Raw genomic sequence first — 17,647 nt, 5'->3', positions numbered from 1 at the left:
CACACTCACACTCCTGCAGCAGAACCAGTAGGGCAGTGTGGGGCTGTGGGGCAGTATATATATATCAGTATATAGTGTCACTAATGTGTCTGCCTCCCCAGGGCCCACTCACATTGACTCCCCTGCAGCAGAACCAGTAGGGCAGTGTGGGGCTGTGTGTATATATATATATATATATATCAGTATATAGTGTCACTAATGTGTCTGCCTCCCCAGGGCCCACTCACACCCACACCCCTGCAGCAGAACCAGTAGGGCAGTGTGGGGCAGTGTGTGTATATATATATATATATCAGTATATAGTGTCACTAATGTGTCTGCCTCCCCAGGGCCCACTCACATTGACTCCCCTGCAGCAGAACCAGCAGACAATATGGAGACAGAGGAGCACCCAGGAACTCCGGTACCGGTTTGTTTGTACCCATGGGAGGGAGCTGGCACTGCAGTACTGTGTGAATGGGGGCAATAAGCTGAGGTACCATGTGACTGAGGGGTAAATAGCTAAGGTACTGTGTGATTGGGGGGCAATTAACTGAGGTACCATGTGATTGGGGGGCAATTACTTGAGATACCTTGGATTGTGGAGCAATTAGTGGATTGTGTGTGACTGGGGGCAATAGGCTGAGGTACCATGCGATTGGGGGTAATTATCAGAGGTAGAGTGTGATTGGGGGGCAATTACTGGAGGTACCAGCTGGGCCAGACTTTGAGCAGCTCCTCCCCTTTCTTCCTATAGGCCGCAGGGGACGAGGGGGCTGATGGAGAAGACGCACCCAAACTCAAGGAACGAAAACTGACCAATCAGTTCAACTTTAGCGAGAGAGCCTCCCAGTCTCTGAACAACCCACTGAGAGTAAGCCCCCCCCTGTGCTGTGTGTGATTGGGGGCGCTGTGGGCCTGGGGGGTCACTAAACACTTTGTATCATTTGTTGCAGGAACGTGCCTGTCAGACAGAACCGCCCCCGCGGGAAGTCTTTTCTGCCTCTGCCAATCAGGTAAGCGGGAAGGGTGCCAAGCGGCCTCTATGGGGGGGGGGGGGGGGTGTCATACCCAGCACTATTGGTTCCTTATTCACCATCATTTCTAGTGAGCAGGAGGCACAAGCAATTTGTCTGTGACCCCCAACCCATCCCGATCCGGGGGGGCTGAAAGTAATTTCTCCTCTAGGTCACCCCAAATCTCCCTGGCCTTCAGGCTGGGCCCCCTTAGCCCATATCAAGGTTACAGATATATAGAAACATTGGGGTAACAGTCACCCCGCTATAGTTCCAGGGGTACCCAGGGCACAAATAAGCACTCACCCCAAATCCCCCCCTAACTGGCCTTCAGGCTGAGCCCCCTTAGCCCATAACAAGGTTACAGATATATAGAAACATTGGGGTAACAGTCACCCCGCTATAGTTCCAGGGGTACCCAGGGCACAAATAAGCACTCACCCCAAATCCCCCCCTAACTGGCCTTCAGGCTGAGCCCCCTTAGCCCATAACAAGGTTACAGATATATAGAAACATTGGGGTAACAGTCACCCCGCTATAGTTCCAGGGGTACCCAGGGCACAAATAAGCACTCACCCCAAATCCCCCCCTAACTGGCCTTCAGGCTGGGCCCCCTTAGCCCATAACAAGGTTACAGATATATAGAAACATTGGGGTAACAGTCACCCTGCTATAGTTCCAGGGGTACCCAGGGCACAAATAAGCACTCACCCCAAATCCCCCCTAACTGGCCTTCAGGCTGGGCCCCCTTAGCCCATAACAAGGTTACAGATATATAGAAACATTGGGGTAACAGTCACCCCGCTATAGTTCCAGGGGTACCCAGGGCACAAATAAGCACTCACCCCAAATCCCCCCCTAACTGGCCTTCAGGCTGGGCCCCCTTAGCCCATAACAAGGTTACAGATATATAGAAACATTGGGGTAACAGTCACCCCACTATAGTTCCAGGGGTACCCAGGGCACAAATAAGCACTCACCCCAAATCCCCCCCTAACTGGCCTTCAGGCTGGGCCCCCTTAGCCCATAACAAGGTTACAGATATATAGAAACATTGGGGTAACAGTCACCCCGCTATAGTTCAAGGGGTACCCAGGGCACAAATAAGCACTCACCCCAAATCCCCCCTAACTGGCCTTCAGGCTGGGCCCCCTTAGCCCATAACAAGGTTACAGATATATAGAAACATTGGGGTAACAGTCACCCCGCTATAGTTCCAGGGGTACCCAGGGCACAAATAAGCACTCACCCCAAATCCCCCCTAACTGGCCTTCAGGCTGGGCCCCCTTAGCCCATAACAAGGTTACAGATATATAGAAACATTGGGGGCCCTACTAGCTTTTGCCCCCGGGCCCCGGGAGTTGCCCCAGAGACTGACGGAAGCTTCTGTGGGCGCAGTGGGAGATCTATGACGCTTACGTGGAGGAGCTGAAGAAGCAGCAGAAGCTGAAAGAGAAGCCGAAGGCTCCGGCCTCTAAGAAAGAAGAAGAGACGCCATCCCGGCGCAGAATGGGCGCCACCGAATCTCAGGTGAGTGACACAAATGAGGGGCCAATAGGGTTTGGGCAGAGGTGTAAGGGAGGGGTGCCCGGGCAGTGCCAGGGGTGGGTCCCTGTTACATTTCACTAGTCGCTCTATAATCACATTCTCGTCGGATTTACGCAGAGTGATGACATCAGCAAGTTGGCGAAATCGTGCAAAATCATGGAGAGGATGGTGAATCAGAACTCGTTTGATGATGTCACTCAGGGTAGGTGATTGGTTGGCTCCTTGCTATTGGGCATTTGTATGTTTCTGTGGGCACAGTTGGCAGTGGCTCAGAATGGGACATACCCACAGTACCCCTCTGGGCCACCCATAGCCATTGCCTGTACCCCCCCCCCCCCAGCACAGCGCATGTCTCTTGACTGTCGCTTGCTTGCTGCATGTTACGCACAGGGTGCTGGGAGTTGTAGTTCTACCAAAGATATAGTGCAGGAGGTGTAACCTTTGCCCACCACATGGTAGGAAGGAATCATGGCGAAGTAACTGGCACTGATCTGGCAGTGAGATTGTGCCTATTCCATGTGCCAGGCCGAGCCAAACCACTCCACAGCGCTCATTTTCCCTGCATGAATCAGTCCCCCGGCACCCCCAGCGTTTGCCTATGCCCCCCAGTCAGCACCCTGGCGCATGCCTGTGCCCCCCAATCAGCACCCTGGCACCCCCCAGGGCATGTCTGTGCCCCCCAATCAGCACCCTGGCACCCCCTGGCTCGTGTCTGTGCCCCCCAGTCAGCACCCTGGCACGTGCCTGTGCCCCCCAATCAGCACCCTGGCACCCCCTGGCGCGTGCCTGTGTCCCCCAATCAGCACCCAGGCACCCCTGGCGCATGCCTGTGCCCCCCAATCAGCACCCTGGCACGTGCCTGTGCCCCCCAATCAGCACCCTGGCACGTGCCTGTGCCCCCCAATCAGCACCCTGGCACATGCCTGTGCCCCCCAATCAGCACCCTGGCACGTGCCTGTGCCCCCCAATCAGCACCCTGGCACGTGCCTGTGCCCCCCAATCAGCACCCTGGCACAGGCAAGAGTTCATTACATTCACTTTCATTGTTTTTCTCTGAAGACTTCAAATATTTCGAGGATCCTGCGGATGAATTTAGAGGCCAAGAGGGAACATTGATGCCACTGTGGAAGTTCCAGCAAGAACAAGCCAAGGGGTTGGCAGTGACTGCCCTCTGCTGGTAGGTGCCCAGTACCTCTGCCACCCTCCGCTTATACATGGCCCCCCGCAATTACCCCGCACCCAGTTGCCCATAACACCCCATTCATTAAGGGGGATGCCCGCCTCTGAGTTAACTCTTAGCGTGAAGTAGAGAGTGATATTCTGAGACAATTTGCAATTGGTCTTCATTTTTTATTATTTATACTTTTTCATTATTTCAGTTTTTATTAGGCAGCTCTCCAAGCTTGGGAGTAGCTGTTTGGTTGCTAGGGTCCAAATGACCTTAGCCACCAGGGTGTGGATATAATGAAAGACTGATATATGAATACGGGGAGGGACTGAATAGAAAAATAAATAATAAAAAGTAACAATAAAACTAGAGCCTCACAGAGCAATAGGGTTTGGCTGCCGGGGTCAGTGACCCCCATTTGAAAGCTGCAAAAAGTTAGAAGAAGAAGGCAAATAATTCAAAAACTATGAAAAACAAATAATGAAGACCAATTGAAAAGTTGCTTAGACTTGGCCTTTCTGTAACATACTGACAGTTAACTGAAAGCTGACCCTCCCCTTTAAAGTTACTTGCGCCAAAATCTTCTCAGTACAAATGATCAGCACCAAAGGCTTCTGGGAAATGAGCACAAGGTTTTAATGAGTTAATGTTGTGCTGCCATGGCAACACTGGGGAGGAGTGACAAAGGAGGCTTCCATGACAACAGGGGTGGGCCCAGGATATAAGGGAAACAGCGTGGGGTAAGGAAATCACCTCTCAGGCGTGATGTCACTTGGGAAGTGGGAGGAGCACATTGAAACAGGGGACCCCAGCAACTCCAGTAGGAATGGCTTCCCCTGGCATAATGGGAGTTGCCCCAGGGGTTTAACCACTCCCCTCACATTTGGATTTATTGTGCCCCCCCAGGTCAGGGGTCTGTAATTGGGATAGGGATCTCTGTGCTTTTGGCGCTGACCATTCCTATTGGGATTGTCTGTAGCCCAAACGCAGGAACTGAGAATGGGATCGGCAAGAAAGAACTAAGGAATGACTTCCCCTTTAATTGTCTTTCACTTGCACCAACATGCGCTCCTTGCCCTTCCGTGTAGTTGCACTCAGCTCCGCCCATTCCTTCCTGCCCTTCCTTCCCATTGGCACAGGGGAGCCCTGGAGCCGCTGCCCCTCCTGAGCAGGAAGTAGCTCCATGGTTCCCTCAGCGGCAGTTCCCTTGTGGCTTTGCAACTCACGGCTCTTTATTGGCTGCTGCTTAATTAGAATCCTATAGAGTTAAACCCACCCGAAGTATCCCATTGGTCAGAGCTAGCCCACCCAAAGAATCCCATTGGTCAGAGCTAGCCAACCTAAAGAATCCCATTGGTCAGAGCTAGTCCACCCAAAGAATCCCAATGGACAGAACTAGCCCACCCAAAGAATCCCATTGGTCAGAGCCAGCCCACCCAAGGCTATCTCATTGGACAGAACTAGCCCACCCAAAGAATCCCATTGGTCAGAGCTAGCCCACCCAAGGGTATCTCATTGGTCAGAACTAGCCCACCCAAAGAATTCCATTGGTCAGAGCTAGCCCACCCAAAGGTATCTCATTGGTCAGAGCAAGCCCACCCAAAGAATCCCATTGGTCAGAGCTAGTCCACCCAAAGCTATCTCATTGGTCAGAACAAGCCCACACAAAGAATCCCATTGGTCAGAGCTAGCCAACCTAAAGAATCCCATTGGTCAGAGCTAGCCCACCCAAAGTATTCCATTGGTCAGAGCTAGCCCTCCCAAAGTATTCCATTGGTCAGAGCTAGCCCACCCAAAGTATTCCATTGGTCAGAGCTAGCCCTCCCAAAGTATTCCATTGGTCAGAGCTAGCCCTCCCAAAGTATTCCATTGGTCAGAGCTAGCCCACCCAAAGTATTCCATTGGTCAGAGCTAGCCCACCCAAAGTATTCCATTGGTCAGAGCTAGCCCACCCAAAGTATTCCATTGGTCAGAGCTAGCCCACCCAAAGTATTCCATTGGTCAGAGCTAGCCCACCCAAAGTATTCCATTGGTCAGAGCTAGCCCACCCAAAGTATTCCATTGGTCAGAGCTAGCCCACCCAAAGTATTCCATTGGTCAGAGATAGCCCACCCTAAGGTGTTCTGCATGAAGGGCTGCTAAGCTGCAGGGCAGGGCTAGGGATAGAGCACAGAATGGTTTGTTTATTGTTTACAATATTGTAACATCCCCCCCCCCCCCCCCCGCCTTGGGCTGTCTCTCAGGTGCCACCTGTGGGGGGTGTATGCCGCCCAGACTGGCAAGCTGTGGGGTTGGGCTAGTTCCAGGGTTATGTATTGGCGACACTGTATGAGGCTTATTGTGTATCCCAGTCCCGACCTGCACTCGTGTCCCCTAACAACTTACCTGCCATCAGCCCCCAACACTTCTCATTTGTCTCTTACAGGAACCCAAATTACAAGGATCTCTTTGCAGTTGCCCACGGCTCTTGTAAGTACCTGGCCCCCATGTCTGTGTGTGCCCCCCATCTCCTTCCAGCATGGAGGGGGCAGAATATCTGTACATATCAGCTCAAGGCAGTGCCCAACCCTGTGTGTGCTGCCCGCTGGCTAGAATCTTGGGAAGGGGGTAATTATTCCCTTTCTGCTCTGTGACTATGGCAGCTCTGGGTTCTGCAGGGGAGGGATCTGATTTGCAACAAAATGGATGGATAGTTGCATTAATTTGGGTGAATCAGACGCAATGGCGCCTGGATAGAAATGTTGCATTGTGGGAACTGAAATTGCACTTTGCTCACTGCACTTGCGGACGTGTGTGCCCCTTGTAGTGACTGGGAGCCGCCACATGAGGGAGCTGTTGGGCAGCATTGGAGCCAAAACTGTAATGCTGGGAAATGGGAAATTAGCCAAATTGTGATAGAGTTGTCCTTTTATTGGGGATTCCTGGCCCATGAGGCAGGGGCAAAGTACGGCTGCCATACTGATTTGTGGGCTTTATAGGGGCCCCTTTATATAAAACAACTGCCCCCCTGTGCATTTGTACTGTAATACCGGCTGTTTCCCTTTAAATTAACCCCCCCCCATTTCCTCCCCTGGGGTGCAGTGGGTAAGTGAGGGTGACATGACTGATTTGACCCCACAGATGACTTTATGAAACAGAACCGAGGCTTGGTGCTCTTCTACTCGCTCAAGAACCCCTCGTTCCCCGAATATCTGTTCAGCGCAGACAGTGGCGTCATGTGCTTGGACTTACACAGAGACCACCCCTATCTGGTGGCCGCCGGCTTCTATGATGGCAACGTGGCCATTTATAATCTCAAAGCAGACACGCCACAGCCAAGTTTCATTAGTTCGGCAAAATCCGGCAAACACACCGACCCTGTGTGGCAGGTCAGTAGGGCAGGGGGGCCCTCAGTCAGGGCAGTAGGGCAAGGGGGCCCTCAGTCAGGTCAGTAGGTCAGGGGGCCCCTCAGTTGCGTCAGTAGGGCAGGGGGCCCCTCAGTCAGGTCAGTAGAGCAGGGGGCCCCTCAGTCGGGTCAGTAGGGAAGGGGGCCCTCAGTCAGGTCAGTAGGGCAGGGGGCCCCTCAGTTGGGTCAGTAGGGCAGGGGGCCCCTCAATCAGGGCAGTAGGGCAGGGGGCCCCTCAGTCGGGTCAGTAGGGCAGGGGGCCCCTCAGTAGGGCAGGGGGCCCCTCAGTAGGGCAGGGGGCCCCTCAGTAGGACAGGGGGCCCCTCAGTCGGGTCAGTAGGGCAGGGGGCCCCTCAGTCTGTTCAGTAGGGCAGGGGGACCCTCAGTCGGGTCAGTAGGGCAGGGGGACCCTCCGTCAGGTCAGTAGGGCAGGGGGCCCCTCAGTGGGGTCAGTAGGGCAGGGGGACTCCCTGTATGTCCCTCATTAGCCTGCACTCACACTCATACTCACATATGTTTCTCTCTATGTTCAGGTGAAGTGGCAGAGAGACGACATGGACAATAATCCAAACTTTTTTTCCGTCTCGTCAGACGGGAGGGTGGTGTCCTGGACATTAGTAAAGGTGGGTATTTGGCTGCTCTTACCCCAGTAATACCCCGGGAGGGTGCAACATGGGAGTCCTGTACATGAATGCACTTACCCCAAGGATAGAAGGGGTAACAAACCACCAACATGGAGGCTTCTGCCTTGGGCTCTGGGCTATTTGTCTGATTTGTCTGCCACTAATTGCCCTCCTTCTCCCCCCGCAGGACGAGTTGGTTCACTCCGATGTCATCAAGTTGTCCTTCAGTGGAACAACTGCAAGTGGCCCTGAGGGTCTCAGGCTCCATATACATGGTACTGGCACTCCCCCCCCCCCCCGCACTCACATCCCCCCCCGCACTCACATCCCCCCCCCGCACTCACATCCCCCCCCGCACTCACATCCCCCCCCGCACTCACATATACATGGTACTGGCACTCCCCCCCCCCCCCGCACTCACATATACATGGTACTGGCACTCCCCCCCCCGCACTCACATATACATGGTACTGGCACTCCCCCCCCCCCCCGCACTCACATATACATGGTACTGGCACTCCCCCCCCCGCACTCACATATACATGGTACTGGCACTCCCCCCCCGCACTCACATCCCCCCCCCGCACTCACATATACATGGTACTGGCACTCCCCCCCCCCGCACTCACATATACATGGTACTGGCACTCCCCCCCCCCCCCGCACTCACATATACATGGTACTGGCACTCCCCCCCCGCACTCACATATACATGGTACTGGCACTCCCCCCCCCCCCGCACTCACATATACATGGTACTGGCACTCCCCCCCCCGCACTCACTTCCCCCCCCCCGCACTCACATATACATGGTACTGGCACTCCCCCCCCGCACTCACATATACATGGTACTGGCACTCCCCACCCCGCACTCACATATACATGGTACTGGCACTCCCCCCGCACTCACATATACATGGTACTGGCACTCCCCCCCCGCACTCACATATACATGGTACTGGCACTCCCCCCCCGCACTCACATACCCCCCGCACTCACATATACATGGTACTGGCACTCCCCCCCCGCACTCACATATACATGGTACTGGCACTCCCCCCCCCCCCCCCGCACTCACATATACATGGTACTGGCACTCCACCCCCCCCCCATTCGCATATACATGGTACTGGCACTCCCCCCCCCCCCGCACTCACATATACATGGTACTGGCACTCCCCCCCCCCCCCGCACTCACATATACATGGTACTGGCACTCCCCCCCCCGCACTCACATATACATGGTACTGGCACTCCACCCCCCCCCCCCCCCCCGCATTCACATATACATGGTACTGGCACTCCCCCCCCCACTCACATATACATGGTACTGGCACTTCCCCCCCCCCCCGCATTCACATATACATGGTACTGGCACTCCCCCCCCCCCCCGCACTCACATATACATGGTACTGGCACTCCCCCCCCCCCCCCCCGCACTCACATATACATGGTACTGGCACTCCACCCCCCCCCCCCGCATTCACATATACATGGTACTGGCACTCCCCCCCCACTCACATATACATGGTACTGGCACTTCCCCCCCCCGCATTCACATATACATGGAACTGGCACTCCCCCCCCCGCATTCACATATACATGGAACTGGCACTCCCCCCCCGCACTCACATATACATGGTACTGGCACTCTGCTCCCCCCCGCATTCACATATACATGGTACTGGCACCTCCCCCCCCGCATTCACATATACATGGTACTGGCACTAAACCCCCCCCCCCCCCGCATTCACATATACAATGGTACTGGCACTCCCCCCCCCCCCCGCATTCACATATACATGGTACTGGCACTCCCCCCCGCACTCACATATACATGGTACTGGCACTCGACCCCCCCTGCACTCACATATAGTGGACATGAGGGTGGGGGCCCCTCAGTAACTGTGTGTGGCACATAAGCTCCAACCTACCCCCTCCCACCTCCTGTTGCCCCCAGGTAGCGGAACAGCCTTTGACTTCCACTGGCAGACTGAGTACCTGTACCTCGTTGGGACTGAAGAGGGAAACATCCATAAGGTAACAGTGGGCTCAGCTTTATAGGGAATAATGGGCAGGCCTTGGTGCCCTCCATCTCATCCCCCCATTGTAAGCAGCAGTCCTGCCCTGCTTTATGGCAGTCACCTACCTACCTGTTACATGGGCGGGGCTAATATTGGGCCACTCACACTGAGTGTTACTCGTTACTGCGCAGTGCTCGAAGGCTTACTCCAGCAAGTTCCTGGACACGTACGAGGCACACAGCATGGCGGTGGATACGGTGCGCTGGAACCCTTTTCACCCCAAGGTCTTCATCTCCTGCAGCTCTGATTGGACAGTCAAGATCTGGCAACATGATGTCAAGTGAGTGTGTCATGCAAGGGATGATGGGAACGTACCGGCCTCACAGCAGCTCACTCCATGTTATACTGGGCTTCCCTTTCCATTCTGTCGTTATGTATTTAATAATAAAACTAATAATAATAATAACAATAATAACAATACTAATAATAATAATAAAGATGTTCCTTCCTCAGGAGCCCAATGTTTGTGTTTGACCTGAGCGCCCCGGTGGCAGATGTTGCCTGGGCCCCGTACTCTTCCACGGTGTTTGCTGCTGTCACTGTTGATGGGAAGGTAAGTACCCCTGGGGGGGTGTGTCTGCAAATTACATTACATTACATTAACATTTATTTATAAAGCGCCAACATATTCCGCAGCGCTGTACAATAAGTGAGTTACATACATTGGGCATACAGAGTAACATATAAAGCAATCAATAACCGATACAAGAGGTGAAGAGAGCCCTGCCCCAAAGAGCTTACACTCTACAAGGAGTAACATATAAAGCAATCAGTAACCGATACAGGAGGGGAAGGGAGCCCTGCCCCAAAGAGCTTACACTCTACAAGGAGAAAGGGTTGAGACACAAGGTGTGGGAATGGGCATGACCAGAGTTGTGAGAGGGGGGGGCACAGGGTATTGCTAAACTAGATTAGGGTAAGCCTCTCTAAATAAATGTGTTTTTAGAGATCTCTTGAAGGCAGAGAGATTGGTAGAAAGTCTGACAGTTTGTGGGAGCGAATCCCAGAGAAGGGGGGCAGCCCTTGCACAGGCTTGAATGCGAGCGTGTGAGGAGGGAATGAGAGAGGAGTTGGGGGGCAGGTCAGTAGGGGGGTAACAAGCGGGTTGGGTGGTACCTAGAGATGAGTTCAGAGATGTAGGGTGGGGCAGAGTTATGGGCTGCTTTAAATGTGAGGGTCAATAGCTTGAATTTTATCCTGGATGGTAGGGGAAGCCAGTGCAGGGATTGGCAGAGCGGCATGGCAGGGGGACTGGCAGAGGGGCATGGCAGGGATTGGCAGTGTAGCACGGCAGAGGAGGAGCGGTCGGAGAGGTGTATGAGCCTGGCAGCAGTATTCATTATGGACTGGAGAGGGGACAGGCTTTGGAGGGGAAGGCCAATTAATAGGGAGTTACAGTAGTCCAGGCGAGATATTATAAGAGTGGGTGATAAATGATCAGATTTTGGAGATATTTCTTAGGTGAAAGTGACAGGATTTGATAAGTGATTGGATATGAGGGGTGAAGGACAGGGCAGAATCAAGGATAACCCCAAGGCACCGGGCCTGGGAAGATGGGTTGGATGGGGGAAAGAGAACCAGTTCAGTTTTAGAGAGGTTTAATTTCAGGTAACGCTGGGACATCCAAGTGGAGATAGCGGCCAGGCAGGGAGAGACGCCAGTTAGAAGCTCTGGGTTGAGATCAGGAGAGGAAAGATAGATGTGAGTATCCCCAGCATAGAGGTGGGACTGACAGCCAAAAGAACTGATTAGTTTGCCAAGTGAGGAGGTATAGAGAGAAAATAGTAAGGGGCCCAGGGCAGAGCCTTGAGGAACCCCGACAGGGAGAGGCAGGGGAGAAGGGGATTCCCCATTGTAAGAGACACTGAAGGATCTGAGAGATAAGATGGAAACCAGGATAAGGCAGTGTCACGAAGGCCAAGAGAGCGGAGAGTCTGGGGGAGAAGAGGGGGATCCACAGTGTCAGAAGCAGCAGAGAGATCGAGAAGTATCAGTAGCGAGTAGTGTTTTTTGGCTTTAGCTGAAAGTAGGTCATTTGTTAGTCGGGTTAGAGCAGTTTCGGTGGAATGTTGTTGTCTAAAACCAGATTGTAGGGGATCCAGGAGGTTATTGTCAGAGAGGAATAGCGTCAGTCGGTTGTATACTAGGCGCTCAAGCAGTTTGGGGATGAATGGGAGCAGAGAGATAGGTCGGAGGTTAGTAGGATTGGAAGGATCTAGGGAGGGTTTTTTCAGAATAGGGGTTACCAGTGCAGAATAGGGGTTACCAGTGCATGTTTCAGTTGGGAGGGAAAGATTCCAGTAGAGAGTGAGAGATTGAATAGATGAGTTAAGGCTTTGATAAGACAGGGGTTGGCATTGCGTAGAAGTTTGGTAGGAATGGGATCAAGCGGGCAGGTAGTAAGGTGGGAGGAAGCCGACAGTTTTGAGACTTCAGTCACAGGGGAGAAGGAGCCAAGAAGAGACTGGGGGGCATGTAGGGAGGGAGGGGAATGGTTATGGGGATGAAGTTGTGCAATGTCACTTCGGATGGTGTCAATTTTATTTTTAAAGTGCTCAGCAATAGCTTGAGCAGTGACTGAAGCACACGGAGGGGGGGGGGGACAGCAGAGAGTTAAAGGGAGAGAAGAGTTGTGCAGGTTGGTTAGAGAGGGGTTAATAAGTGCAGGGAAGTAGGTTTGTTTAGCTTGGCAGAGGGGGGTGTTGTAGGAGAGCAGATTTGTAGCTGCAGAAATCTGACTCTGACCTTGATTTGTGCCAGCGGCGCTCAAGTGCACCTGACTGTTTTTGGAGGGATTTGGTATGAGCAGTGTGCCAGGGTGGGTATGAGCAGTGTGCCAGGGTGGGTATGAGCAGGGTGCCAGGGTGGGTATGAGCAGGGTGCCAGGGTGGGTATGAGCAGGGTGCCAGGGTGGGTATGAGCAGGGTGCCAGGGCGGGTATGAGCAGGGTGCCAGGGTGGGTATGAGCAGGGTGCCAGGGCGGGTATGAGCAGGGTGCCAGGCGGGTATGAGCAGGGTGCCAGGGCGGGAATGAGCAGGGTGCCAGGGTGGGTATGAGCAGGGTGCCAGGGCGGGTATGAGCAGGGTGCCAGGGCGGGTATGAGCAGGGTGCCAGGGTGGGTATGAGCAGGGTGCCAGGGCGGGTATGAGCAGGGTGCCAGGGCGGGTATGAGCAGGGTGCCAGGGTGGGTATGAGCAGGGTGCCAGGGCGGGTATGAGCAGGGTGCCAGGGCGGGTATGAGCAGGGTGCCAGGGTGGGTATGAGCAGGGTGCCAGGGCGGGTATGAGCAGGGTGCCAGGGTGGGTATGAGCAGGGTGCCAGGGTGGGTATGAGCAGGGTGCCAGGGCGGGTATGAGCAGGGTGCCAGGGTGGGTAGGAGCAGGGTGCCAGGGCGGGTATGAGCAGGGTGCCAGGGCGGGTATGAGCAGGGTGCTAGGGTGGGTATGAGCAGGGTGCCAGGGCGGGTATGAGCAGGGTGCCAGGGCGGGTATGAGCAGGGTGCCAGGGCGGGTATGAGCAGGGTGCCAGGGTGGGTATGAGCAGGGTGCCAGGGCGGGTATGAGCAGGGTGCCAGGGCGGGTATGAGCAGGGTGCTAGGGTTGGAGCGGTTTGGGCCTCACACGTTTAGTCTTGGCAGGAGCAGCACATTGAGGGCAGGGGCGAGTGGCTGTAGGAGACAGAGGGGCCTGATTAGGACAAGAGACAGTTTGGATGTTAGAATGAAGAGAGTCAAAGGAAGGAGAGAGATGTGACGTGTTTAGGGATTGCAGGTGTCGGTATGTGTATGTTTGGGGGTCTGCAAATGATCACATGACAGGGTCAAATGACTCTCCTGTTAGCGTTACTGTAGGTCTCCTACTCCAGCCTTGTGTTGCCTCACCAGCTGGCAGGGCTTTGGTACCTGTCTGGGAGGGAAATCCCCAATGTACTGACCTGCCGGCCCCCCAGCACCTTGCCCCTAACTACCTGCCCCCCAGCACCTTGCCCCTAACTACCTGCCCCCCAGCACCTTGCCCCTAACTACCTGCCCCCCAGCACCTTGCCCCTAACTACCTGCCCCCCAGCACCTTGCCCCTAACTACCTGCCCCCCAGCACCTTGCCCCTAACTACCTGCCGGCCCCCAGCACCTTGCCCCTAACTACCTGCCCCCCAGCACCTTGCCCCTAACTACCTGCCCCCCCAGCACCTTGCCCCTAACTACCTGCCGGCCCCCAGCACCTTGCCCCTAACTACCTGCCCCCCCAGCACCTTGCCCCTAACTACCTGCCCCTCAGCACCTTGCCCCTAACTACCTGCCGGCCCCCAGCACCTTGCCCCTAACTACCTGCCCCCCCAGCACCTTGCCCCTAACTACCTGCCCCCCCAGCACCTTGCCCTAGCTACCTGCCCCCCAGCACCTTGCCCCTAACTACCTGCCGGCCCCCCAGCACCTTGCCCCTAACTACCTGCCGGCCCCCAGCACCTTGCCCCTAACTACCTGCCCCTCAGCACCTTGCCCCTAACTACCTGCCCCCCCAGCACCTTGCCCCTAGCTACCTGCCCCCCAGCACCTTGCCCCTAACTACCTGCCCCCCAGCACCTTTTATACACCATGATTGTTACACATTAGGGGGGGGTATTTATACACCGTGATTGTTACACATTAGGGGGGGGGGTATTTATACACCATGATTGTTACACATTAGGGGGGGGTATTTATACACCATGATTGTTACACATTAGGGGGGGGGGTATTTATACACCGTGATTGTTACACATTAGGGGGGGGGGTATTTATACACCGTGATTGTTACACATTAGGGGGGGGGGTATTTATACACCGTGATTGTTACACATTAGGGGGGGGGTATTTATACACCATGATTGTTACACATAAGGGGGGGGTATTTATACACCGTGATTGTTACTCATTAGGGGGGGGTATTTATACACAGTGATTGTTACACATTAGGGGGGGGTATTTATACACCGTGATTGTTACACATTAGGGGGGGTATTTATACACCGTGATTGTTACACATTAGGGGGGGGGGGTATTTATACACCGTGATTGTTACACATTAGGGGGGGGTATTTATACACCGTGATTGTTACACATGATGGTGAGCCCCCCCAACCCCACAGCAAGCTGGTTTGTGCTGCAGACGGCGCGGGAGGTGCAGGGAGTCTGTTCTGTGTGTTATTCCCTGGGCCTCGGGCCCCAGTCACTTCACATAAGGATCATGAGATTGCTCAGCCGGGAGGGCAGATCGGGGGGGGGCAGATCTCTGCTCCTTATGTTCTGGCTGATTCCCCTACAGCCAAACGGCACAAATACTGCCAAGTACCTTCTCTGGGCAGCTCGGGGCGCAGGGAGTTGTGGGTCTCAGTGCTGGCACCTACCCATGCCAGGCCTGTTATTGTCTCAGTGCTGGCACCTACCCATGCCAGGCCTGTTATTGTCTCAGTGCTGGCACCTACCCATGCCAGGCCTGTTATTGTCTCAGTGCTGGCACCTACCCATGCCAGGCCTGTTATTGTCTCAGTGCTGGCACCTACCCATGCCAGGCCTGTTATTGTCTCAGTGCTGGCACCTACCCATGCCAGGCCTGTTATTGTCTGAGTGCTGACACCTACCCATGCCAGGCCTGTTATTGTCTCAGTGCTGACACCTACCCATGCCAGGCCTGTTATTGTCTCAGTGCTGACACCTACCCATGCCAGGCCTGTTATTGTCTCAGTGCTGACACCTACCCATGCCAGGCCTGTTATTGTCTCAGTGCTGGCACCTACCCATGCCGGGCCTGTTATTGTCTGAGTGCTGACACCTACCCATGCCAGGCCTGTTATTGTCTCAGTGCTGACACCTACCCATGCCAGGCCTGTTATTGTCTCAGTGCTGGCACCTACCCATGCCAGGCCTGTTATTGTCTCAGTGCTGGCACCTCCCCATGCCAGGCCTGTTATTGTCTCAGTGCTGACACCTACCCATGCCAGGCCTGTTATTGTCTCAGTGCTGACACCTACCCATGCCAGGCCTGTTATTGTCTCAGTGCTGGCACCTACCCATGCCAGGCCTGTTATTGTCTCAGTGCTGACACCTACCCATGCCAGGCCTGTTATTGTCTCAGTGCTGACACCTACCCATGCCAGGCCTGTTATTGTCTCAGTGCTGGCACCTACCCATGCCAGGCCTGTTATTGTCTCAGTGCTGGCACCTACCCATGCCAGGCCTGTTATTGTCTCAGTGCTGGCACCTACCCATGCCAGGCCTGTTATTGTCTCAGTGCTGGCACCTACCCATGCCAGGCCTGTTATTGTCTCAGTGCTGACACCTACCCATGCCAGGCCTGTTATTGTCTCAGTGCTGACACCTACCCATGCCAGGCCTGTTATTGTCTCAGTGCTGACACCTACCCATGCCAGGCCTGTTATTGTCTCAGTGCTGACACCTACCCATGCCGGGCCTGTTATTGTCTGAGTGCTGACACCTACCCATGCCAGGCCTGTTATTGTCTCAGTGCTGACACCTACCATGCCAGGCCTGTTATTGTCTCAGTGCTGACACCTACCCATGCCAGGCCTGTTATTGTCTCAGTGCTGGCACCTCCCCATGCCAGGCCTGTTATTGTCTCAGTGCTGACACCTACCCATGCCAGGCCTGTTATTGTCTCAGTGCTGACACCTACCCATGCCAGGCCTGTTATTGTCTCAGTGCTGGCACCTACCCATGCCAGGCCTGTTATTGTCTCAGTGCTGACACCTACCCATGCCAGGCCTGTTATTGTCTCAGTGCTGACACCTACCCATGCCAGGCCTGTTATTGTCTCAGTGCTGGCACCTACCCATGCCAGGCCTGTTATTGTCTCAGTGCTGGCACCTACCCATGCCAGGCCTGTTATTGTCTCAGTGCTGGCACCTACCCATGCCAGGCCTGTTATTGTCTCAGTGCTGGCACCTACCCATGCCAGGCCTGTTATTGTCTCAGTGCTGACACCTACCCATGCCAGGCCTGTTATTGTCTCAGTGCTGACACCTACCCATGCCAGGCCTGTTATTGTCTCAGTGCTGACACCTACCCATGCCAGGCCTGTTATTGTCTCAGTGCTGACACCTACCCATGCCAGGCCTGTTATTGTCTCAGTGCTGACACCTACCCATGCCAGGCCTGCTATTGGCCGGACACCCAGCTGGCAGTGAGTACAGCTTGTCTGTACATACAGGGATGTAAGGGGTAACTGTATATTGCCACAGAGGGGGCACTTACCCGTCCGTGTACTGGGAATATTGCTTGGCTATTGGGTTGGGCCTGGCGGGAAATTGTGGGCAGTGTATGGGGGGTATGAGGGGCCGGCGCATGTGGGACTGGTGTGTGGGCCATTGCATGGGGAGGCCGTTGTGTGGGGGGGGCCATTGCATGGGGAGGCCGGTGTGTGGGGGAGGCGGTGCATGGGGGGGGGGCATTGCATGGGGAGGCCGGTATGGGGGGGGGCATTGCATGGGGAGGCCGGTGTGTGGGGGAGGCGGTGCATGGGGGGGGGGCATTGCATGGGGAGGCCGGTATGGGGGGGGGCATTGCATGGGGAGGCCGGTGTGTGGGGGAGGCGGTGCATGGGGGGGCATTGCATGGGGAGGCCATTGCATGGGGAGGCCGGTATGGGGGGGGGCATTGCATGGGGAGGCCGGTGTGTGGGGGAGGCAGTGCATGGGGTGGGGCATTGCATGGGGAGGCCGGTATGGGGGGGGGCATTGCATGGGGAGGCTGGTGTGTGGGGGAGGCGGTGCATGGGGGGGGGCATTGCATTGGGAGGCCGGTGTGTGGGGGAGGCGGTGCATGGGGGGGGCATTGCATGGGGAGGCCGG

General features: G+C 55.0%; 1 protein-coding gene across 9 annotated transcripts in view; it reads left to right on the top strand.

Annotated features, from left to right (window-relative positions):
- dnai1 (dynein, axonemal, intermediate chain 1) overlaps positions 1-17,647 on the top strand; it is a 45,924-nt gene that overhangs the window by 10,237 nt on the left and 18,040 nt on the right. For 6 of the 9 annotated variants that reach the window (XM_031894402.1, XM_031894285.1, XM_031894188.1 and 3 more), the window contains exons 7-19: positions 330-409; positions 737-853; positions 936-995; positions 2,394-2,525; positions 2,661-2,745; positions 3,603-3,720; positions 6,137-6,180; positions 6,832-7,079; positions 7,630-7,719; positions 7,907-7,994; positions 9,680-9,759; positions 9,935-10,083; positions 10,257-10,356. In XM_031894402.1, coding sequence (XP_031750262.1) covers positions 330-409; positions 737-853; positions 936-995; positions 2,394-2,525; positions 2,661-2,745; positions 3,603-3,720; positions 6,137-6,180; positions 6,832-7,079; positions 7,630-7,719; positions 7,907-7,994; positions 9,680-9,759; positions 9,935-10,083; positions 10,257-10,356 — 1,391 coding nt within the window. 9 annotated transcript variants of the gene reach the window in all.

This window comes from Xenopus tropicalis, chromosome 1, assembly GCF_000004195.4.
Source record: "Xenopus tropicalis strain Nigerian chromosome 1, UCB_Xtro_10.0, whole genome shotgun sequence".
In the NCBI taxonomy this organism is placed as follows: Eukaryota; Metazoa; Chordata; class Amphibia; order Anura; family Pipidae; genus Xenopus; species Xenopus tropicalis.
The sequence above is the reverse complement of the archived record's forward strand: the minus strand, read 5'-3'. Positions and strand labels throughout refer to the sequence as shown.